Consider the following 24,073-nt stretch of genomic DNA (forward strand, 5'->3'; position numbering starts at 1 on the left):
GGTGGAATTGCTGGATCATATTGTAATTCTATGGGGCTTTTTTTGTTTTTCAGTTTGTTAGTTTTTAGGAATCACCATACCATTTTCCACAGCAGCTGCACACTTTTCCCCAAGTGCAAGTGTTCCCATTTCTCGACATCCTCACCAGCACTTACTATTCTCTATTTTGATAATAGCCATCCTACCAAATGTTTGTTAAATGACTAATTTTTGGAATAATAGATGAAGCTAGTACCGCCCTTATCCAATTATTTTACAGAGCACTGAATCAGATCTTTATTGGGTATGAATGTCAGCTATAAAATATCAGTCACTTGGTGATTTTTTCCGCCCTCAGCTTTCATTATTATTACGATCTTGTCATTATTGAAATACCAGTTTTAATAAATACCAGTTTTCTTTTGACAGATTTTTTTTCTAACATCAGAAATATCATTTCTTATGCAGATTGATCTTGTGCAGATAAAACAGATGTTTACTCGGATGTATCAGAAGACCCTGGGTACAATGATTGCAGGTGACACGAGTGGAGATTATCGAAGGCTGCTTCTGGCCATTGTGGGCCAGTAGGAAGGATTTTTTTCTTTACATGAATGAAGCTGTTCATAGTTTATCCTTCAAAGCAGTGACTGACCTGCATGCAGCAATATCAACCATCACGTAGCCAAAAGAGGTTTTTACTAAGGACTATGTCAGGGCAATGTGCTTGGTTTGCACATGTTGTTCTTGCCTTAATTCTAATTTTTTTCTTTATATACAATCAATGTAAAGCCATATCACTATGATGTAGTAATATCACAATGTTAAGCTTCATTCTCACTAATCTTTTTCTAATCACGATGTCAAATCAAATAAAAATCAAAACAGTCTCTAATTCTGTGTAATAATGCATAATTATTTTAAAAGTTGCTGAAAGCTCTGCCTTCCAAAATCCTACTAGGTCTAATGGATAGTTAGAGTTGGTAGTATGTCAAAACTGTATTACTTTTTTTAAAAGTTCATCTCTTTTGACCTAGAAGAGTAATTTGCATCTTATTTTGCATAAATTGGTGTTCTATATTCGTAAACACTTTACACGTAGAAAATAGATTAGTATTACCTATAGCACTTTTTTAAAAAGGGTCAAATGTTTATATGCTTAAAATACAGACTACTTTTTCCCAGTTGTTTTCTTAATTGAAGTATGATTGAAAAATTTTGCATATATTAAAGGTGTACAATATGGTATTTTGATATATGTATTCCTTGTGTAATGATTCATACAATTAAGTTCAAGCTAATTACCTGTCACCTGACATTGTTTTTTTCCCTGCGGTAAAAATACTTAAAATCTACTACATTAGAAAATTGCAAGTGGTACAATACATTATTATTAATTATAGTTACCATTCTGTACATTATATCTCTAGAACTTAAATACATATTATAAATGAAAGTTTTTTTTCTCTAAGTAACTTCTTTTACCAATAACTGAAAGTTTGTACCCTTTAACCAGCATCTCCTCTTTTCCACACCCCCCACTTCTTATAACTACCACTCTGTCCAGGTTTGACTATTTTAGATTGCATGTACAAGCAATATACAGTAATTCTCTTTGTGTCTGGCTTATTTCACTTAGCGTAATGTTCCTACCATCTTCATAGTTCATCAACATTGTCACAAATGGCAGGATTTTCTTCTTAAAGGCCGAATGATATTCCATCGTGTATAACACACCATAATCTTTGTCCATTCATCTACCAGTGGACAGTTGGGTTGTTTCCATATCTTAGCTATTGTGAATAATGATGCAGTGAACATGGGAGCGCACATACTTCTTCAGATGCTGATTTCCTTTCAGGTATGTACCCAGAAGTGCTATTGCTGGATCATATAATGTAGTTCTGTTTTTAAAGTTTGAGGAAGCTCCATAGCGTTTTCCATAATGGCTGTACCAATTTACGTTCCTATCAACAGCATACAAGGGTTCCCTTTTCTTCACATCCTTGCCAACACTTATATTTTTGCTAATAGCCAACTTAACAGGTGTGACTATCCCAATTGTGCTTTAAAAGAATGTTTATGCTGCTGCTGTTAGGTAGAGTGTTCTGGATGTGTCTGTTAGATCTAGTTGGTTTATTATATAAGGGCTCTTTTTCCTTCTGATTCTTCTGTCTGTTATCGAGACTGGGGTATTGATGTCTCCAACTACGATTTTTTTCTTTTTAAAATATTTGTTAGATGTTCGATGTATTGTCTTTCTTTTTTTAAATAATGAATAACCCAACTACTATTATAAAACTGTTTCTCCTTTCAGTTCTGTCAGTTTTTACTTCATATATTTCATTGGTCTTTAGGTGTATAGATATGTTTATAATTATCATATCTTATTGCTCTATTGAAGCTTTTATTAATACATAATGTCTTTTGTCTCCTGTAACCTTTTTTGGATTTCAAGTCTATTTTGTCTGATATTACTAGATTTTACTAAAGAGAAAACAACCAAAATATGTTTTGAAAAGACTTTTGTGTATTTATTCTTAGTCTTAAATTTTCCAAGCAGAATCTTTTTCTAAGTTGTAATAAAATATGCATAATATAGTTACTATGGACTTCCCTGCTCTCTTTTGGTTAACTATTTGCATGGAGTATCTTTTTCCATCCTTTTACTTTTAATCTCTTTGTGTCTTTGAATCAAAAGAAAATCTTTTGTAGACAACATATAGTTGGATCATTTTTTATCTATTCTTCCAATCTCTGTCTTTTGATTGGTAAGTTTAATCCATTTATATTTAAAGTAATTACTGATAAGAAATTTCTGTCATATTGCTATTTTCTGCATTCTTTATTGCTTTTTTGTTGCTCATTTCCTACAATACTGCCTTTCATGTTTAGAGTTTTTTTTTTTGTAGTGAAACATTTAAATTCTTATTCCTTTTGTGTATATTCTTTTTTTTTTTTTTTTTTTTGTTGAGACAGAGTCTCACTTTGTTGCCCAGGCTAGAGTGAGTGCCGTGGCGTCAGCTTAGCTCACAGCAACCTCAAACTCCTGGGCTTAAGCGATCCTACTGCCTCAGCCTCCCGAGTAGCTGGGACTACAGGCATGCGCCACTATGCCCGGCTAATTTTTTCTATATAGATTTTTAGGTGTCCATATAATGTCTTTCTATTTTTAGTAGAGACGGGGTCTCGCTCAGGCTGGTCTCGAACTCCTGACCTTGAGCAATCCACCCGCCTCGGCCTCCCAGAGTGCTAGGATTACAGGCGTGAGTCACCGCGCCCGGCCCTTTTGTGTATATTCTATAGCTATTTTCTTTATAGTTACCATGAGGATTACTTTTATTAATAATGTCCTAAAGTTATACTACAGTGGAGGATAAAGCAACTCCATCTTGGATGCTAATCTGCCATGTTGACTTGTGATTAATTCCTGTTCTGGGAATGCCTTTAACATTTCTGCTTTATCTACTGTTACCCTAAATCCTCTTAGGATAACTTTGACCATAAATCCTGCCCTTAGGCAGGTTCATATAGCATTCTTTCCTTATCCTGAAGGCTCAACTTCAATTGTCCTACACATTCTTTCCCCGTGGTATTATATAAGCCCTGGGTCCTTGGTGGGTATAGGTGCAGGGATCCACCATCTTGTCTTGCTGCTACCGGGAACGTGGCTTCTGTTCATAAGTTCCTATTAAATGTTTCTGAGAAAATGGATTTGTCAGCCTCTTTCATTGGCCTCAGCTTTCTTGGACTTTGAGGGTAGGTTTGCATAAACCCCACCACAAGACACACTCTAAATTTATACCTGTTTAACATCAGTAACATCATAGCTGGGCATGGTGGCACGTGCCTGTAATCCCAGCTACTGGGGAAGCTGAGGCAGGAGGGTTGCTTGAGACCAGAAATTTGAGGTTACGGTGACCTGTGATTGGGGCACAGCACTACAGCCTGGGCAACAGAGCAAGACCCTGTCTCAAAAAAAAATTTTTTTTGAACATTTCATCATTTGAACATTTTGACATTTGAACATTTTGAACAATTCAAAAAAAATTTTTTGAACATTTTTATCACCCCCAGAAAGAAACCCTATACCCAATTAGAAGTCCTTCGTCATTTGTCCCCTTCCACCTAGCACCTGTCAACCACTACTCTACTTTCTGTCTCTGTGGATTTGCTGTTCTAGGCTTTTCATATGAATGGAATCATAAAATATGTGGCCGTTTGAGTCTGACTTTCAATTAGCATACTGTTTTTAAGGTTCATCTGTGTTGTAGCATGAATTAGTACTTCATTCTGTTTTATGGCTGAATAATCCAGTGTGTGGTTATACCACGTTATCCATTCATCAATTAATGGGCATCTAGGTTTTTTCACCTTTTGGCTATTACAAATAATGCTACTGTGAACATTCATGTACAAGTTTTTGTGTGGACACGTGTTTTCTCTGTTTTTATTTTTTTTTTGAGGCACACAAAAAAATATTTTCTCTGTTGCCCCAGATAGAGTGCAGTGGCGTCATCATAGCTCACTGCAACCTTAAACTCCTGGGTTTAAGTAATCCTCTTGGTTTGGCCTCCTGAAGTGCTAGGATTACAGGTGTGAGCCACTGTGCCTGGCCTGTTTTCAGTTCTCGTAGCTATAGACTCAGGAATGGAATTTCTGGATCATATAGTGTCTCTGTTTAATTTTTTTAGGTCCTGCCAAACTGTTTTCCAAAGTGGCTGCACCATTTTACATTGCTGTCAGCAATAGATAAAGGTTTCAATTTCTCCTCCTCATCAATACTTACTATTATTGCCTATCTTTTTGATTATAGCCATCCTAGTGGTTGTGAAGTGGTGTCTTATTGTGCTTTTGATTTTCATTTCCCTAATGACTAATGAGCAATTTTTTGTGCTTATTGATCATTTGCATATCTTTTTTGGAAAAATATTCAAATGCTTTGCCCATTTTTAAATTAGGTAATTTGTATTTTTTTAAATTATTTTTTATTTCAGCATATTATGAGGGTACAAATGTTTAGGTTACGTATATTGCCCTTGCCCCACTCAAGTCAGAGCTTCAAGTGTGTCCATCTCCCAGATGGTGTGCACTGCACCATTACCTGTGTATATACCCATTCTCTCCTCCTCCATCCCATCTGCCAGACACCCGATGAATGTTATTACTATGTATGCACTTAAGTGTTGATCAGTTAATGCCAATTTGATGGTGAGTACATGCGGTGCTTGTTTTTCCCTTCTTGGGGTACTTCACTTAGTAGAATGGGCTCCAGCTCTATCTAGGATAATACAAGAGGTGCTAAATCACCATTGTTTTTTGTGGCTGAGTAGAACTCCGTGGTATACATATACCACATTTTATTAATCCACTCATGTATTGATGGGCACTTGACTTGTTTCCACATCTTTGCAATTGTGAATTGTGCTGCTATAAACATTTGAGCACACATGTCTTTTTTTATAGAATGTCTTTTGTTCTTTGGGGTAGATGCCCAGTAATGGGATTGCTGGATCAAATGGTCGTTCTATTTGTAGCTCTTTGAGGTATCTCCATATTGCTTTCCACAGAGGTTGTACTAGTTTGCAGTCCCACCAGCAGTGTATGAGTGTTCCTATCTCTCTGCATCCACACCAACATTTATTGTTTGGGGACTTTTTGATAAAGGCTATTCTCACTGGAGATAAGTGATATCTCATTGTGGTTTTGATTTGCATTTCCTGTATTTTTTTCTTTTTTTGAGTATACTCTTAAGAAGTATAAGAGTGAACTGATCCAGGAAGGAACAGTCTGTATTTTTGTTCAGTCATGAGTTGTTTATTCTGGATAGTAGACCCTTATATATAATTTACAAAATATTTTCTCCCAACCTGTGGGTTGGATTTTGTTTTCTTGATGATGTCTTTTGATGTACAAAACATTAAGATTTTTTCTTCAAGACTTATATATATTTTGAAACAGTGTCTCATTCTGTTGCCCAGACTAGAGTGCAGTGGTGTCATCATAGCTCACTGAAACCTGAAATTCCTGAGCTCAAGTGAGCCTCCTGCCTCAGCCTCTCAAGTAGCTGGGACTACAGGCACATGCCACCATGCCTGGCTAATTTCTTTGGCATTTTTTTGTAGAGATGGGGTCTTGCTATGTTACCAGGGCTGGTCTCAAACTCTTGGCCTCAAGCGATTCTCCTGCCTCTACCTTCCCAAAGTGCTGGGATTATAGGTGCGAGCCACTGTGCCTGATTGAAAAATATATATTTAATTGACACATAATTGTACATATTTATGGGGGACAGTGTGTTTTGATATGTGCATATAATATGCATAATCAGATTAGGGTAATTAACATGTCCCTCACTTCGGACATTTATCATTTCTTTGTGCTGAGAACATTCAAAATCCTCTCCTAGCTATTTTGAAATATATATTATTGTTAAGTATAGTCACTCTTCAGAGCAACGGAATACTAGAACTTACTCTTCCTATCCAACTGCAACTTTTTACCCATTGAACCTCCCCTCTCCACTCTGTACCCCCTTCTCCCCAGCCTCTGGTAACCGCTATTCTACTCTCTACTTGTATGATAACTTTTTTTAGGCTCCCCATATGAGTGACAGCATGCAGTGTTTGTCTTTCTGTGCCTGGCTTATGTCACAAAACATAATGTCTTCCAGGCTTATCTATGTTGCTGCAAATGACAGAATTTCATTTTTTTTTTTTTGTTTTGGATAAATAGTATTCCATTGGGTGAATATACCACATTTTCTTTATCCATTCATCCCTTGAAGGATACTTAGGTTGACTCCCTATTTTGGCTATCGTGGGTGCTGCAATAAACACAGTGTGCAGATATCTCTTCACTGTACTGATTTTATTTCTTGTGGATATATACCCAGTAGTAGGATTCCTGGATCATATGGTAGTTCTATTTTTAATTTTGATTTTTTTGAGGAACCTCTATACTCTTTTCCATAGTGACTGTACTAATTTACATTCTTCACCAACAATGCACCAAACTGACGCTTCAGTCAATGATGGACCTCATATATGACTGTGGTTCCAGATTATAATGGAGCTGAAAAATTCTTACCACCTAGTATTTGCTTTTTAAAAATTTTCTTATTTTTTAGAGAGAGGATCTCTCTCTGTTTCCCAGGGCTCAAGTGATCCTCCCACCTGGGCCTCCCAAAGTGCGGGGATTATAGGCGTGAGCCACCATGTCCATGTCTGGCCATTATTATTTTAGAGTATATGCCTTCTACTTATCTAAGGAAAAAAAAGTAAACTGTAAGACAGCCTCAAACAGGTCTTTCAGGAGGTATTCTAGAAGGTCAGCATTGTTACCGTAGGAGACCACAGCTCCACGTGTTATTGCCTCTGAAGACCTTCCAGTGGGACAAGATGTGGAGGTAGAAGACAGGGATAGTGACAGTCCTGGCCCTGTGTAGGCCTAGACTAATGTGTGTGTTCGTATCTTAGTTTTTAACAAAAAAGTTTTAAAAAAATTAAAAATAAAAGCTTATAGAATAAGGATATAAAGAAAAAAAATTTTTTTTGTATGGCTGTACAATGTGTTTGTGTTTTAAGCTAAGTGTTATTACAAAAGAGTAAAGTTTAAAAAGTTAAAGTTTATAAAGAAGTCACAGTAAGCTTAGGTTAATTTATTGAAGAAAGTTTTAAATTTAGCCGAAGTGTACAGTATTTATAAAGTCTACAATAATGTCCTAGTGTCAGGCTTCAGTGTGAAAATGTCAGTTCTTGGTGCACCTGTGGCCGAAGAATGACCAGACACGCCAAAGTTAGGCAAACATGAAAATGAGGTTTATTGAGGAGAGAAAGATAAGGTTATAGGGCAAGAGCAAGATACAGCTTTACAGAGCATGACTCATACACCACAGATGATGACTGGACCCACTGTCACAGCAAAGGAAGGGTTTGACACTGACTCCGAGTTGCCAATCACTCCCTCCAACATGGGACGAGACCAGCACCAGGACAGGCCCATCCCGGCACTGAAAGATAATCAAATCCCAGACACAGGATGACTGAGCAGTGATGCTGCCAGAGAAAGCTTTTAATCAAAAGGGAGAAATAGGAAAGTTGTCAGAATCAAAATGGAGTCATGTGTGTTAAAAAACAAAAACAAAAAACCTGACAAATTGAGCTGAGGGAGTCTATGAAGATAGGGTTCTCATGCTTGTATATGTAATAACAAAAACTATCACAAAAGTCTTTGCAAAAACCACAACCGTGCACAAAGGCCATTGCAAAACTTACACAAAAAATACTTCTGCAAGAACATCTACCCAGCAGCTGCCTATTCAACACCACATTGGTGTCAACCATGTTATTGATCTTTGTAGACAAGATTGATGGGCTCAAAAATTTCAGTAACCCTCCTCATTTTTACTCTAAAAACCTCTTTCTCTATCTCCCTAAATGCGTGCATAGTTGATTATGGCATAGATATTCCATTCCCACTGCAATGTTCTATTCCTGAATAAAGTTTTCTTTTAGAGAGACTTTCTCTGTTTGTTATTTAGGTCGACTTATACAAAAACATTACACTAAGGCTGTTTTGGGAATTCATGGAGACAGTGTGTGTAGGGCACTGGGCACAGTGTCTGATACAAGAAGTGCTCAATAAACGTTAGCTCTCTGTAGGAAGGGGTTGCTCAGTCCTTAAGCCATTCCTGAGAAAGTACATTCCAGTGAAAACCTAGTTCCATGAGACCATCCACAGGCTCTGCCGAGTGAGAATGTGGCAGTGACGGCCCCTGCCCCATTCTCTGCACCCATAGACAGGAGGGGAGATGGCCAACAAGCCTCCCGGGGGAGAGGGGTCATTCTGGGGTCAGTAGACGGCCCTGGAATAAAACGTCCTGGAACATAATTTAATCAGATCCGAAGAGTGTACCAAGGGGCCAGGTGAGGAGGCTGAGGGGGGTGCTGGAAGTCCAGCTGTGCCCCAGGCACTCGGGGGCAGCACTCCCACCTCAGCCACCGCTGCACTGTGTGCTTCCTCAGGCCACTCCCCTGTTGTAGAAGTACCCCTCGTGCCTGACAGTTGCCAAATTATAGCAGATTCTTAAAAAAGTATTAAGTCCTTCCAACTGCTCGACGCCTGCAATGGTGCCTACTGCAACCACCGTATTGGCTCCATTTCACAGTAGAGAAAACAAGAGGCTCAGAACAGAACACTCCTCTGGTCGAGGTGACACATACAACGTGTGCCTGAGCCAGGGTTCCAGGGCCCAGGCCTGGCAGCTGGCATCCTCTCTCAATCCACAGTAAATACCGTCCCGGGCAAGCTACTGGTGCACCTGGCCAGGCCCAGATCCCGGGCTGCCGCCACTTCGCAGGAGCAGACACACAGGCTTGGGGTCCTCAGTGCTCAAGGGAAGGGAGAGCTGGGAACAGGGTGGGCAGATGCAGCTGTGAGGCAGACCCAGCCCCCAACCCAGCCTCGCTGGGAGATAGCCCTGATCTGGGACGCTCTTGTGGCCCTGGGGGATTTATTCCTCCCCGACTCTGCAGATGAAGGGAGAGGTGGCCGGTCTTTGAGCCAGGTCCTCCTTCCACCTGTCCTGACTGCTGTCACCCCGCAGTGTCCACAGGGAACAGGCAGCAAGTGCTGGAGGCTTGGCTGGCTGTGGGGACAGGCAGCATTGTGTGGAAAATGTGTGACTCAGAGGTGCCAAGGGGACAACTTTCCAACGTCCCACAGGGAAACAGGGAGGCAGTGAGAGCTCTGGCCCAGGAGCCCACTCAGGCTCCTGCAGGACTCCAGGCTGCTCGAGCACACTGGCCTCTACCCGGCCCGGCCCGGCTGGCTCATTCCCATCCCTGATGAGGCCTGGGGCACCCCAGGTGCTCCTCAAGGAGCACTTCCTTTGGACTCTGCTGGGGGCTCCCACATCATTACAGCTTGTGCCAGCTGCTTCTGGGCCCATCTCTAGTGGGAACTATCAGCCCGAATGTACTTGCAGACAGCGGGAGTTTATAGGTCCACAGCGATGACGTTGTTGCATCAACAAGTAGGAGGACTTGTTTCCTCTTCTAGACAAAAAGTCAACAGAAGCTGTAACATCTTCAAATGTCTCACTGCACGGGATCGGCAGTCTCTGAGCCTGATGCTAGGTTCTGCCTTGTGGCACGTGTCCTAACGCAGAGATGCCCAAGCGGTGGTGGTTCCTGATCGTTTGCTGGTCATCACTCCTGCATGTCAGGCACAATGTTAGGGGCATGGCAGGATGAAAACAAACGGTCTGAAAGAGCTCACACAGGTGTAAAGATTTCACACACCTGTATGGGGCTAATGCACCTGTAAAGAGCTCATGCACCTGCATAAGGCTAATGTGCCCATGTGGGGCTCACACGCCTGTCTAGGGCTTACACACCTACGTGGGATCATATGCCTGTGTGGAGCTGCTGCACCTGTGTGGCCTCACACCATCCACACAGCAGTTGCTGTGCCCTAGGTGCGTCCTCCACTCACCCTCACACCCTCCCCACAAGGCAGAGCCCACTGTCCCCCTTATAGACAAGGAGGCAGAGACATGAGTTCAGTCACCTACTGGGCCCACGGTGGATGGCTGTGTGTGGAGTGGGCAGTGCAGTGAAGTGATGTCTCGGGCAGAATGCAGGTGGCCCACGGAGGCCAGCCCAGACCATGCCTGGGAGCAGCCAGCCCCACTGCCCTGGGAAGAGGAATGCACCCGTGCCTCTGCCAGCGCCTCCTGACAGTGTGCAGCAGGTGGGGAGCCGCATTGGCCCTGTGGAGACGCGGTAGCCGGGTCACCCCCCTTGTCTTCTGACTTCCCCCAGGAAACTGTGTTGGCTCTGTGGCCCTGTGCTGGATGGGGACCTATGTGGTGGCCACCAGCACCTGCCTTGGCTTCCTGGACTGGGGGACATAGCAGGTGCAGTGGGTGACCTGGCTGGACAGGGACAAGCCCCATAACAGGTTCAACAATGGAAAGGTGGACCCCAATGGGAGGTTTGTGGCAGGTGAGCTTCTAAAAGGTGAGGGTGTGGCCTTGGCCCTCTGAGTCATGGGTCAGTGGAGGCATGAAGAGGCCGGCAGCCACCTGGGCAGTTCTACACTCATAGCAGCTGCTGGCAGAGCTGGGGGCTGTAGGAAGCTCTCCCCCATTCCTGGAGGAAGGAGCGCAGACGTGCAGTCCATGGACTCACCGGGCTGGGCTGCCATTTTGGCAGGTTTCCTTCAATGCCAAACCTATCCTTTTCCCCTTTATGTCTCCTTGGTTCCCAGCTATCCACACAGACATGGCCTTGGCCTCCCCTTGGGGTTAAATCCACCAGCATGTGGCAGTGGCCAAAAGCGCCTTCCTGAAGGCATTCAACATTTTATGAGAGCTTCATATTTGCCCTGGATGTTCTAGGGTGGGATTCAAAAGTTTACATGGTGATGCATTTAGCAACTCACAGAAATAATAACCATTTTATAGGAATACCACTATCCATTGCACTAGCATTCCAAACAACAGAAATGTGAAGCTAACGTCATAGACACTTCAACCATCTTCCATATTGAAAAGGCAGTTTTACTCATCTCTGTATGCCTACCTGCGTTCTAGGTCGATTATGCCTCAACGGACACATTGTGAGTGAACAGTTCTTCGGTTCTAAATAACTCCATTCCCCCTAAACTTTCCAAGTAATTATTGTAAATCTGTGGTGGGATGTTTTGCTTGAATTATCTACATAATTGCTTTAATTCTCCACTTCCTTTCGGAGACGCAGACATGGTCTCCAGTCTTAATACCTTTTGATAAAAATAAACAACTTTTCTTTAAAATTTCTTTACAGAAAACTCTTATGGGGATGGATTAGAGAAAACTAACGTGTGGGGGTGGGGATGTGGAGTAAGGAAGAATGGAGTGTCTGGGAAGGAGAAATCCAAACAATCACTAGGTTTAGCAAAACTTTAAATGGCTCCCATGCCAAGTAGTAAATACTAAATACTCAGTGGTTAAGAGAGTGTGATGATTGATATTCCAGATCCTAAACATTTACCCAGTGAATCACTATTCACAGTTCATTCAGATTCGGTGATTGAAACTGATCAACTTAAAATGCAAGGACGTCCTCAGTGACAATTGGCATCCTACTTACAGCCTCTGGGGAAGTTCCCTGAAAGCTGTGGGACCACTAGTGCCAGTTGGACACATCCAGAGCACACATGGGAGACCCATTTTTCTTTCTTTGTGACCTCTGTCTTAACGCAAAAGTAAAACATCCAATTACCTCCAGACCCCAGTGTTTCTTTTTTTTTTTTTTCCTTTGCCTCTTGATACACTTTTATGGAACCCAGTGCATTTTGTTTTGGATTTTTTGGGGGGGGTGGCCAAAAGTAGAGTGAGAGAGAGCTAAGTGGTGGGTTGGAAACAAGGGGGGAGGGCAGAGACTTCTTGGGAGGTGTAAAGTGTCCCTTGGGCAGAGGGGGGAAAACTCATGGGCCTCCAGATTCGCTTGTTTCCTTTGATGAATTCAAAAAGGTACAACTCTCAGTTTTTCTCAAATGCACTCCAGGCAAACGTTGTTCGATTTCCCCACCTTGCTCTCAGGCAGCTTTGGGACTCTAGGATTATTTCTAATTAGCCTATTTGCCAGGAAGGAAGCGATTTAAGGCTAAGGAGACCAGAAGAAGATTTCAAGCTCAAGGAAGTGGAGCTTACATGTTCTCCATAGAAACATCGCGCTCCAACCCTGCCGGCCCAGGCTTGGAAATTGCAGCGAACCAAACCCCAACCTTGGGATCTGGCCAGCTCAGCAAGCGCTGGCTGCTCGTTTAATCAGTTGCGTAGGCAGATAAAACCTTTCACTCATCGGGGTCCCGGGCTCCCTTCGATCGTCCCCTCCCAACCCCCAGCCACTGGCCTAGGAGAAGAACATTTAATGTCTGCAGCTCTGAGGCGCGGGATTCGGGGGAAAAGGGGGCCTGCGCGCCTGAGGAGGAAGCGACCCTAGCTACCGTGCGCTCTCTCGGACACTCCTTTCAACGCGCCCTTGGCCGAACGAGCTAACCTCGCCCCGCCGGGCCCCAGGCTCCTCCACACCTTTCCCGGGCTTCCTCTGGCGGCTGCCGCACTGCTTTTAAACAGCCTTAAGAGGACCGGGCGGTCCGGTCCCCACGCGTGCTTTGTCGGGAGGACGCGAGTGTTGGGCCATCGAGAGCTTGTGGAGGGCGCCAACGGGGTGACTGCGGCGCCAGCCCCCTGGTCCGCGATCAGCCACGGGAAGCCGAACAAAGAGCTCGGTCCCCAGGACTAAGCCCCTTCAGCCCAGATGGGCCAGAGCGCCCGGGTTCCCGGCACCTCCTTCTCCCCGGGCAATTGCAAAAGCGGCGCAGAAAGCCCTGGGGAGCCCTGGTTTGTCGACCCCTGCGACTTCTAGTCGTCAGGCGACACCGCGTCACTCAGGACCGCGCACGGTAGCGACAGTCCGAGGAAGCTCTTTGCCCGACCCTACCTCCCGCCTTCCCCCGGCCGCCCGCCCCGGCTCCCCACCTCGCCACCCGAGGGACGCGGGTGCCCCGGGGCTCCGCGGCGGCGCAGTCGTCGGGGGATCCGTCGCTGAAGGGCACCCTGCGGTGACTGGGCTCCCTCGCTCCGGTAGCCTGGCGCGTCCCGGTGCCCTGGCAGGGGGAATCGGGCTGGGCTGGTGCCCAGGCCGCGCCCGCGTACGAACTTGCTGCTGCTTCGCGTGTCGGCCGCGCCCTCTCTTCCAAGGCTCCCAGGGCAGCAGTTTGTCACTGGGCTGGAGCGGAGGGCTGCCTGTCGCCTTGGTCGCGCGCGCTCATTCCGCCTCTGGCGGCCGCCGCCGCCTTTACCGCCCCCACAGCAGCTTCGCCTCAACTGCCCCCATCTGCTCAGCACCTTTCGGGGGATCAGGTGACAGGGCTGGAGAAGCAGGCTGGGTGACGGGGGCTGCTGTGGCTTAGGCCGCCGCCGCTGCCACCGTCAAGCCAGGACGTCCAGCGGCTGCCGAAAAGACAGAAGGGGGTGGAGGGGGACAGGCCCCCTCTCTGGGTGGCTGCGGCGGTGGCTGGTAGATGCGGGAGTTGGAGGTGGCTGTGGAGGTGGAGCAGGGAGAAGAGGAGGGAAGGGAAGGGCAAGGAAAAGAGGGCTGGAGGTTGGAGAGGCTCTTCTCTCTGGGAGCAGGAGTTGCGGGCACCGGGAGCGCTTGGAAGGCGGCTTGGAAAAGGAAGAGACTTGCAATGAATTGCGTTGCTTGAAAAGTTAGGCGGAGAAAGAATTCCTCCTCTTCTCCCCGCTCCCCACAACAGAGAAAGAGCTAGCGAGTGAGAGCAAGAGAGCGAGAGAGCGTGCGCGCCTTGCGGAGTCGGAAGGTAAAGAGACGATGAGGAGATTCCGCCAGGAAAGGGTCCAGCACGGAGCACAAGCAAAGGACAGAGCAGTGGGTGGCACTGGGCCTCCTAGGGTGGCGGGAGCAGGCAGGCGGTAAAGCCACCAGAGAGTCGGAGGGGGACGGGCCGCTGGCTCCTGCGTCCTGCACCGAGCTAGCGCTGCTGCCGGGGCTGTAAGTTTCCTGATTTCCTGCCCCAGGATTCAAGTGGGATGAGTGTGTGCTTGGGAGGGGGGTGGCGACCCGAGTAGGGGGTGGGGAGTGCCCTCCTCTAATCTTGGGCGGTTAAAGGGGAGGGACTGCCAAGCCAAGGCGACTGGCCGCGGCCCAGAGGCAGCATTGGAAATACAACTGCCTCGGTGACAGATGGCGCCTGGGGCGCTTGGGTGCCACCCAGAGCCCCGCTGGCGTGCTCCTGCCCAGCGGCGGGGTTAAAGGGACAGGCCAAGGATCCCGGGCCAGCTGGCCTCAGGCCTCGCCCCACCGGCCGCCCGAGGCCGCCCGTGGGTAGTTGTCCTAGAAAGGTGGAAAAGTGACTATCCCAGAGCCACCTTTCGGGGATCAGCCATTACCTGCGCCTCCACCGTGCGAAGCTAACACTGCAGGAAGAGTCTAGCTGCACTCGCGGCAGCGCTCCAGTTCCCTGAGAGTGGAAAGGGACTGCAGAGGAGCAGGGACGGCCCTGACAGCCCTGCTGGGTCTCAGAACGCCCTCCCCACAGAGCGTGCTGCCACGCACGCACACACGTGTAAACACACGCACACTTGCACGCAGATACACGGGCACACTCGCCGACACAGACGGCCTCGCCAACACACGCACGCTCACTACATACACCTACACACGCTCACACGCACACGCCAGCTGCTTCAGGGAGCTTTTGCCCGGTTGAGGCGCTAGCGGTGTAAAAGGGATGTAGCAGGTTCGCGACCACACAACTGCGCCAACTGCCCAACTTCCCTTCAGTTTACCTGCATTTAACCTTCTTCCTAACTCCCTCTCTGCCGAGCCCTAATTGTGTACCTGGGCTGTTTCTGAGTTAGGTGAACACCCTAATGGCCACAGTGCCTGTTCTGCAGAGCCAAAGAAACAGTCACGAGAGTAAACAGACAACCTACAGAATCGGAAAAAATTTTCGCATACTACACATCAGATAAAGGACTGATAACAAGAATCTATTTAGAACTCAGGAAAATCAGTAAGAAAAAAATCGAACAACCCTATCAAAAAGTGGGCAAAGGACATGAATAGAAATTTTTCAAAAGAAGATATAAAAATGGCTAACAAACATATGAAAAAGTGTTCAACATCTCTAATCATCAGGGAAATGCAAATCAAAACCACAATGAGATATCACTTAACTCCAGTGAGAATGGCCTTTATCAAAAAGTCCCAAAACTATACATGTTGGCATGGATGTGGAGAGACAGGTACACTCATACACTGCTGGTGGGACTGCAAACTAGTGCAACCCCTGTGGAAAGCAATGTGGAGATACCTTAAACAGATTCAAGTAGACCTAGCATTTGATCCAGCAATCCCATTATTGGGCACCTACCCAGAAGAACAAAAATCATTCTATAAAAAAGGCACCTGCACCCAAATGTTTACAGCAGCACAATTCACAATCGCAAAGATGTGGAAACAACCCAAATGCCCATCAATTCATGAATGGATTAGCAAAATGTGGTATATGTATACCATGGAATATTACTCAGCTATTAGAAATAATGGCGATATGGCATCTCTTTGGTTCTCCTGGAGAGAGTTGGAACCCATTCTATTAAGTGAAGTATCCCAAGAATGGAAAAACAAGCATCACATGTACTCACCAGCAAACTGGTTTCCCTGAGTGCCATTTGGGAATAACACCAATTGGGTATCGGACAGAGGTCGGGGCTGGGGGGAAGGGATGGGTGTATACCTACTTGTTGAGTTCGATGCACACTGCCTGGGGAATGGACACGCTTGAAGTTCTGACTGGGGGAGATGGGGTGGGGGAGGGGATGGGTGCACACCTACATGATGAGTGCGATGTGCACTGTCTAGGGAATGGACACAACTGAAGCTCAGACTCAGGGGGATGGGGAGGCATGGGCAATGTATATAGCCTGAACTTTTGTACCCCCATAATGAGCTGAAAAACAAACAAACAATAAATAAATAAATAAAATAAAAAATAAATAAAAAATAGGAAAAAAAAAGTGGAGTCCATTTTAAAATGATCCTCTTTCATCCTTGAATAACACAAAACTCTGAAAGAATTAGGCTCAGGTTTTCACACATCACACCCCAAATTGTTTTGGACTAACTCTAAAATAAAAACTTTCACCTGGGAGGGAATGTTTTCCCCAAGATACGGACCACCGTGGCATCCAAGCGCCACTTCCCAGCCTTCAGCGGGGAGCCGGGCACCGCCAGGCTCTGCTGTGCGGGTGGCGGAGGCGCACGGAAACGCCTGCTTTGGCGGGTGGCGCTGCTGGGGCAGCGCTGCCGTTTGAAATCCATTTCCAGCTGCCCTTTGCAGAGCTGGACACTTCCCTGCACGTTGAGTGCTCTGCGGGGCCCCAGGGTTTCTCCTGGGTCCGGAACTTAGCTGTGGTGGAGAGCGAGAGCCGCCATCCCTCCCGCCAGAGCCCAGCAGCTGACTGGGGAGGGAGGGGTCTGACGGGAACCAAAGGTTTTCTGTCAGGGCGTGGCTGACAGGATGGAATCCTGCACGCGCCACCTAGAGACCGCGTGCTCCGCGGCCCGGGACGCGGCACGCAGCCGGGCGTGGCATCGCGGTAAGCGAGGGCGGTTGGCCTCACGTGGGACCACGTTTGAAAGGGGCGGGGCGAATCAGCCCGGGAAAACGGTCAGGTACTTCAGGGGCGGAGCCAGTGTCTGATTGACAGTCGAGAGGCCAATGAGAGAAGGAAGCTCCTGACGAAGGAACGCGCCACCTTCAGTTAAACTGTCACGGCGCGTGGGAATTCTAACAGATTTTGCCTCTCAGGTTATCAACAGGCTCGGCTCGGTCCAGCGCTCTCAAAACTGACCTTTTCTGGCGGTCTGTACAACGCATTCGCAAACTCTCTCCTCCGTCTTCTGCACACTTCTCCACAAGACCTTGGTGAGCACTATTACCATGTCCATTTTACAGGTGCGGCAACTGAGGCTTAGAGGTACGAACCTCAACAAGGACACAGCTGGGATCCCAATCTTGGCACCTGACCCTACACCCATCCTGTCAAGGGCTCTGCAGTTCTACTGGCCCATAGCCATGAGAATCAGGGCAGAGCAGGATCCCCTAAAGAGACCGGGATGAATGCAGTTGAGCAGATTGCTGGCGGAAGTGTCATAGGAGTGGACATAAATAGTAATAAATAGCTAGTTGGGTCCCACGCAGTGTGAGAGCCCAGAGGATGCAGCTGGGAGGGGAGCCAGGAGAGAGGAAGGTGAGACTGTGGGTGTTAGGGGCCAGGCTGTCCCCCCGCTGGCGGAGCTTGGCAGCCCTGTAGTATGACGTGGCTTTGGGTTGCCGGCAGGTGCAGAAAAGCTGCTCTCTTGGGGCGGCCAGGGCGTTTTCCAGGTGTGAAGTTCAGCATTTTAGGAGCACAGCAGTATTATGGTACCTAGGAGACAGTTGCCTCTGTCTGTTAGGGCTGCGATAACAAAATACCACAGACAAGGTGGCTGAGACAACAAATTTATTTTCTCACAGCCCCGGAGGCTAAGAAGTCTGAGATCAATGTGCTGGCAGATGTGGTTCCTGGCCAGGCCTCTTTCTGGCTTGCAGACGGCCACCTTCTATCTGTGTCCTCACATGGTAGATCGAGGTCTCTCTCTTTCTCTCTCTCTCTCTCTCTCTCCCCTTATAAAGCCAGCAATTCTGTTGGATGATGACGGCACACTTAGGACCTCATTTAACTTTAATTGCCTCCTTAAAAGCCTTATCTCCACATAGAGTCACATTGGGGCTTAGGCCTTCAACACATGAATTTGGGGGACACAGTTCATTCCATAACAACGGTTCATACTCGGTAAGTATGTGACAAGTGATAATCGAGGACTGAAGAAATTGAACAGTTTGAGAACTCACATGTACCTGAGGTCCTTCCACAAATCTTACCTGGTTTAATGGGCATGAGACGCGCCGTGCTGGTGTGTGCCTCAGCCGTGGGGAAACATTCTGAGGAGAACTCGCGTGGGAGCTCACGGTTGTCCTCCCATAGCCACCACGAGGGGGTCTGAGAAAGTTACACCAGGTGTCCTTGGCGGGGCTTAGTGAATCCATTATCCTTAGATTCCCCTAAACATTTCTTGAACTGTGATGCAGCTGGTGCAGCTTCTGGAATAATGAGATCCCTAATGACCACCCCCAGGGAAGCAAAATAATAATGACTTTTATTTTGTATTGTTTGATGTTGTCCTCCTAGAGTGTGGTGACCAAGTCTGTCTTTTTCATCCTACTTGCCCTGGTGGGAGGAAGAGTGATGCAGTATGAAGCTCAAAGCCTTCAGGGTCTGGCCGATATGCTTCCATTTCTGGGTTCAATCACCTACTGAGTGACCTTGGGCAAGTCACTTCACTTTTCCTGAATCTCTTTCTTCACCTATAAAATAAACCTAAGAGAAATATTGACCAATAGTGTAGTCATGAGGTTATATGAAAACAATCTGAAATCATTAAAGAACTGGCCCTTGGACCAGATATTCAAGTCACGAGACCCCCCCTCTACCCACTCTCTTGAGAATAGAGCCCTCTGCTGACAGGCCCACATCTGGCTGGCTAGTCATTCATTCATCAGAGTGTTATCTTGAATGCCTGCAAGGAGCTGCAACACCTAGTTCTGAGTCCTGGGGCCAGGGAAGAACAAGACAAACAAGTTTCCTCCCTTTATGCAGCTTGTGTTCCTGGGGGAGACCAACAAATAAAATGAGATGGGATAGTGCTAAGAATGAAAGAAATTAAATACAGGGTAATGTGCTAAGAGAGTTACTGAAAGCTGGGGTGTGTGTGGCGGTGTTGGAACACTGTGTCCGTGGCCAAATGGAGGGGGAGGCTTCTCTGAGGAGGTGAGCTGAGTCCTAAACATGGAGGACCCATCAGTCTCCAGGCAGGGGAAGCAGCAGGCGCAAGGCCCAGCTGACTGGGTCAGGCTGGGTGCCCGACCACACGGTCTGTAGGCTGACCGGTGCTCTGACCTTTCCCTTGGGATTTAGAGGTAGGAAGCAGGGCAGGAATTTACACTTGGCAGTGGGAGCTGAAGATAAAAGGTAGAGGGATGAAAGTTTGGGGTAATCAGAAACTCTGAGCCAGCGGAGGAAGTCAGATCATGGCTCCATGTGGCACCTGCCCGAGCAGGAGAATGAAAATACAGGGCATTTACTTGTCGGTGAGGTTCCTGGAGCTGTCTTGAAATCCAAGCCACCTTGCAGTTCTGGTCTGCAAGAAGTTCCACCTTGTCATCAGCTTCTGTCCTTGCTGTTCCCACATAGACTCAATTCTTAATCTCTCACCATGTCTACTTTCGGCACACCTCCCTTTTCCTTCTGCTAGTTCTCTCGCAACCAGAGAACTTGATTGGAACAGAGCCATGTGGACCTGGGTTTGAATCCCTGGCTTTGCCCGTATTAGCTGTGACTTTGAGCACAGCTTAAGCATCAGTACACAGCTGTATCCTTGTGGTGTTGTAGAGAGTAAAAGAGAGCCTAAAAGGAAAAGGGCCTGCAGAGGGTTTAGCACCCAGCAGGTGCTCAGGATGTGTGGCGTCCCTTTCTTCTTCCCCTTTCTCTCGTGCTTTAATGGCTTTTCAATGGCATGTCTCCCTCTCAGTATTGAATTCTCCTAGTTTTATTGAGTCATCCTTCTTATGGTTATCCCTACACCCGTGTGTGTCTCTGGTCATTTCAGTGGCCCCTAAACTGTAATTGGAAGAACATAATGGCAACTACCTTCCCCCTTCTAAATGGATCGACACTGTCACTTGTCTTCATGTGGCTGGAGTAGTAAGGATGGGTGTTGGATCTATTAATATTAACAAACTTGGTTTTAGACTTGTGAACATTTGTACTTAGATGGACTTGGAAATAGCTTGCAGTGACAGAGGTGTGGGGACCAGGATGGTAGAGTCTGTCCTCCAGATGGTGACTGAAGGAGGAAAGGGGTAGGTAAAAGCCATCTCGGAGAAAATAGGTTCAGAAGAGGAGACAAAATATGATATAAACATGGAGCAGGAGTTCATTGTAGACCTTGGTCTAGCAGGGAAATAGAAATAAGGTCATCTCAGTATCGGGAAGCTGTTCCAGGCAGAGGCCAGTGTCTTTGAAGAGAACTCTGTAGTCGGGAGCCAAAGAGAGAGCTGTTATTTCTTCAGGCCAGAACAATATGGGAGGCGCTCTTATCTGTACTGGAAATGGAGGCCAGGGTGAACTAAGAAGCAAACTAAAGGTATCTGTAAGGTGTGGGTGTGTATGCTCACCTGTGCCACTCCTACAAGCTGTGCTCATACTTGCCTGCCTGAGTGCCATGATTTCCATGTGTCCACAGCAGGGTAAAGTGGAGCAGCCGTGGCATGCAAAGGCTGCACTGCAGACACATGGGAGCAGAATGCTGCAAAGGTCCTCACAGATACCCTCCCTGACCCCAGGGGTGCACATCTTCAAGAGGACATCTGTAATCCTTTCACAGAGGCATTAGAGTGGTATCCAAGCAGTGGCAGATGGTAGTGGAGATTTGGCTTGGGGGCTGTCCTAGGCTGCATCCTGCTATAGCCACTTATTGTCCCCTGGATGCATTGCACGATTCTGGTGTAGCTTCACATGGGCATGCAAAGGATGGAGAGGACATGGTCTCTGCTTGCGAGGAAATGTACAACCAAGGAGAAATTCTGTAACAAGTACAGAGACTGCTCTTGACTTCAATGCCCTTCTTCCTGGCTCATGAGAGAGCTACAGTATTTATTGATTTTTTCCCCAGGACCATGGCTGATAGAACCCAGAAGGTTCATGGCATCTATTTTGCATTTCCTTTCATGCCCTATCCATCCAGAAAGACTTCCTGGCAGAGCTTCCATTCCAGGCTTTGCAGGTGGGCCAAATGGGGACACTTGAGAGTCCAGCTGGCACTGTGAGTGTGAATAGTGAGAGACTGTGATTGCAGCAACTGAGAGGCAGTCTTGCTCACTTTGACTGGTTGCCTTTGCAGAGATTTTCATGTTAGAAGTTAGGCAAAGTAGCCTGTCAGTTTATCTTTCTTTGTAGTGGTCACTTTTTCTATGCAAGAGGGTGTGAGGTCAGTGAGGCTCAAGGCAAATGAGGATGTGAATGGCTGTGGAAGCCATGACCCATAGCACTGAATCTTTCCAGATTTCTCTGGGCAAACAAGTGCTTTGATGTTGAGAAACACAGAAATAACTGGCTTCTTCACAGATTCAACATATTGTCTCAGTCTCCTGGCAGTAGTTGACTGAGTACTGGAGGGATCTGATCAAGATCCCCTAAGTTTTTCCTCCCTGGCTGGGAGTGAGGAGGCATTTATTCCAGGTTGGCCATTGAGGAGAGGGGGACGGCTGAGGCAGTGGCCTCTAGCATCTCTCCTCGGTTTATTACCTTTTATAGCAGGTACTGTGTCCTGGTGAAATGAGTACGTTTCAGTGCGGGGATCTCCTAGAGGAGAAAGACCTGTGAGCCACCTCGCTGTGTCCCTGTCCTCTAGGGGGATTGGCAAGTTTGGCCCATAGGAGGCTCTTAATATGTGTGTGCTGAGTGAAGGAATAAGAGAATGTGACTCATGCTTTTTCTCACTGACGGGAGCACGTCACTGTTTCTGGAGATGACACAGGGATCTCCAGGGACAGCAAAAGCGCCCAGTTGGGTACTCTTGCTTTTCCATTTTGTTCCTTCATATGCAGGAAGTGGCAGAGAGTAAGTCCCACCAGTTAACAAAGAGAGCTTCATGTATATGGTGTGCATGGTTTTCTTAGGCAGCATGCTGTTAGCATTCTTACCTTCCATGTAAACCCCAGGCCATGTGCCTTCTTCCCCTAACAACATAGTGAAATATTTCTTTTAGGGTCAATACTGACTCCCTGGATAACAGATTTGGATATTTCCAGTCCTTACTTAACTATTTCTTATGTTTAATGTTGTTGAATATGTCTTCCTTTTTTCTGCTTAAAGTAATTTTAAGAAGTTAATCAAAAAATGATGCATAACATTTATGCAATCAGGGAGATTTGACACCTTAAAATATTGTGTACCAATCCCTGACCATCATATAATCCTGTAATTATTTAGGTATTCTTTATTTTCTTCCCAACAACGTTGTATGATTTCCAGTGTAGAGATCTTGCACCTCTCTTACTAGATATATTCCTTGGTATATTTTGGTTTGGGCACTATTTTAAATGCTGTTTTCCAAAGTTTATTTTATAATTGTTTATTGTCAGTATATAGAATGCAATTGAGTTTGGGTGGCAGTTTATTTAATTGTGATAAAATACACCTAACAGAAAATTTACCATTTTAACCATTTTTAGGTGTATAGTTCAGTGACATTAAGTACGTTCACAGTATTGTACAACCACCATTGATTTTTCATATCAAGTGTATTGAGATATAACTTATATGTGTTTAAAATTCACCAATTTCAGGTGTACACTTCAAGAAGTTTTGATACATATGTCCACATCTAGAACATTTCCAGCGCCCCCCAAGGGTCACATATTTCCCTTTATACGTGAAGAAATAGAGTCCCTAAAAGTTAAGCAAATTGCCTAAGGAAGTGTTGGTAGGGAGGTGCAGTGTCTTGTCTGGAGCCAAGCTTCCATCTTCTGATTCTTAAGCATTATTCTTTGCATGTCTTCACCATCCATGATGAAATACTCTGAAGAAAATAACCATGTCCAGCAGAAGAGAAACACCCCCTCTTTATTCCTTACAGAAACATCAGCAGCCATGGGAACATCATTTTCCTTTAAGTGCTGCGCAGCAACCGTGGGTCCCCCTTCCCCTGTAGAAGTCTACCCAAAGTCCTCTAGAAGGGACTCAGCATGGTGTGTGCCCACTGCACCCAGGAACACCTTTGAGGGGTCCCTGCAAAGAGCTGGTAAGGTAAGGATATCTCAGACATCTTTCTGGCTCCAGCCAAGGTAGGACACCTCCATCCACATAGCTGGTTGGGCGCCTGCCCAGCAAAATTCCCTGTGAGCAGAGCATGACTTGGTCCAGTTCATTCACAGCTCCAGGTCTGGTTCCCATGTCCCTCATGTGACCCGTAACTTCACTCCAACAACCACTAGCCAGCTTGAATCCTCTCTCCACACTCACTCCTCCTCTTCCTTTCTCTGCCAGAGATTGTCATTCTCTTTATTATTTCCACCTTCCCTTCCAACCTTCCCTTTTTCCTGAGTACCCTCTCTCCTCTAGGTTTTTGCAGAGGATATGCTGGGCACACTGAAGGCCCTCAAAATCAAGATCAAGAACAAGGAGTTGGCCAGGGGGCGGTGCCAGATGGTGGCAGATATAATCATCCTATATCTGAAAAGAATGGTGAGGAGCCCTTGATTCTAGGCCAGGGGAAAGGAAAGAAAGGGCCCCGGATCTGAGCCCAGGAGTTCTCTTTTGGTGGGTGATGACATTTGGACCCAATTGGGACCTGGGATATAAGCACCTCAAGTCTCTAAACAGTGTGATCAAGCCCATATCTTGCACCCTGAGTGC

General features: G+C 46.4%; 1 protein-coding gene across 1 annotated transcript in view; it reads left to right on the forward strand.

Annotated features, from left to right (window-relative positions):
- The first annotated feature begins 17,073 nt into the window (after positions 1 to 17,073).
- Positions 17,074 to 24,073, forward strand: part of LOC138376573 (maestro heat-like repeat-containing protein family member 1) — a 37,686-nt gene continuing 30,686 nt past the window's right edge. The window contains exons 1-3 of the mRNA XM_069460971.1: positions 17,074 to 17,152; positions 23,295 to 23,464; positions 23,780 to 23,902. Of these exons, the coding sequence (XP_069317072.1) occupies positions 17,074 to 17,152; positions 23,295 to 23,464; positions 23,780 to 23,902 (372 nt within the window). The remainder of the gene's footprint in view (positions 17,153 to 23,294; positions 23,465 to 23,779; positions 23,903 to 24,073) is intronic.

Source organism: Eulemur rufifrons, chromosome 28 (assembly GCF_041146395.1).
Source record: "Eulemur rufifrons isolate Redbay chromosome 28, OSU_ERuf_1, whole genome shotgun sequence".
Lineage (NCBI taxonomy): Eukaryota > Metazoa > Chordata > Mammalia > Primates > Lemuridae > Eulemur > Eulemur rufifrons.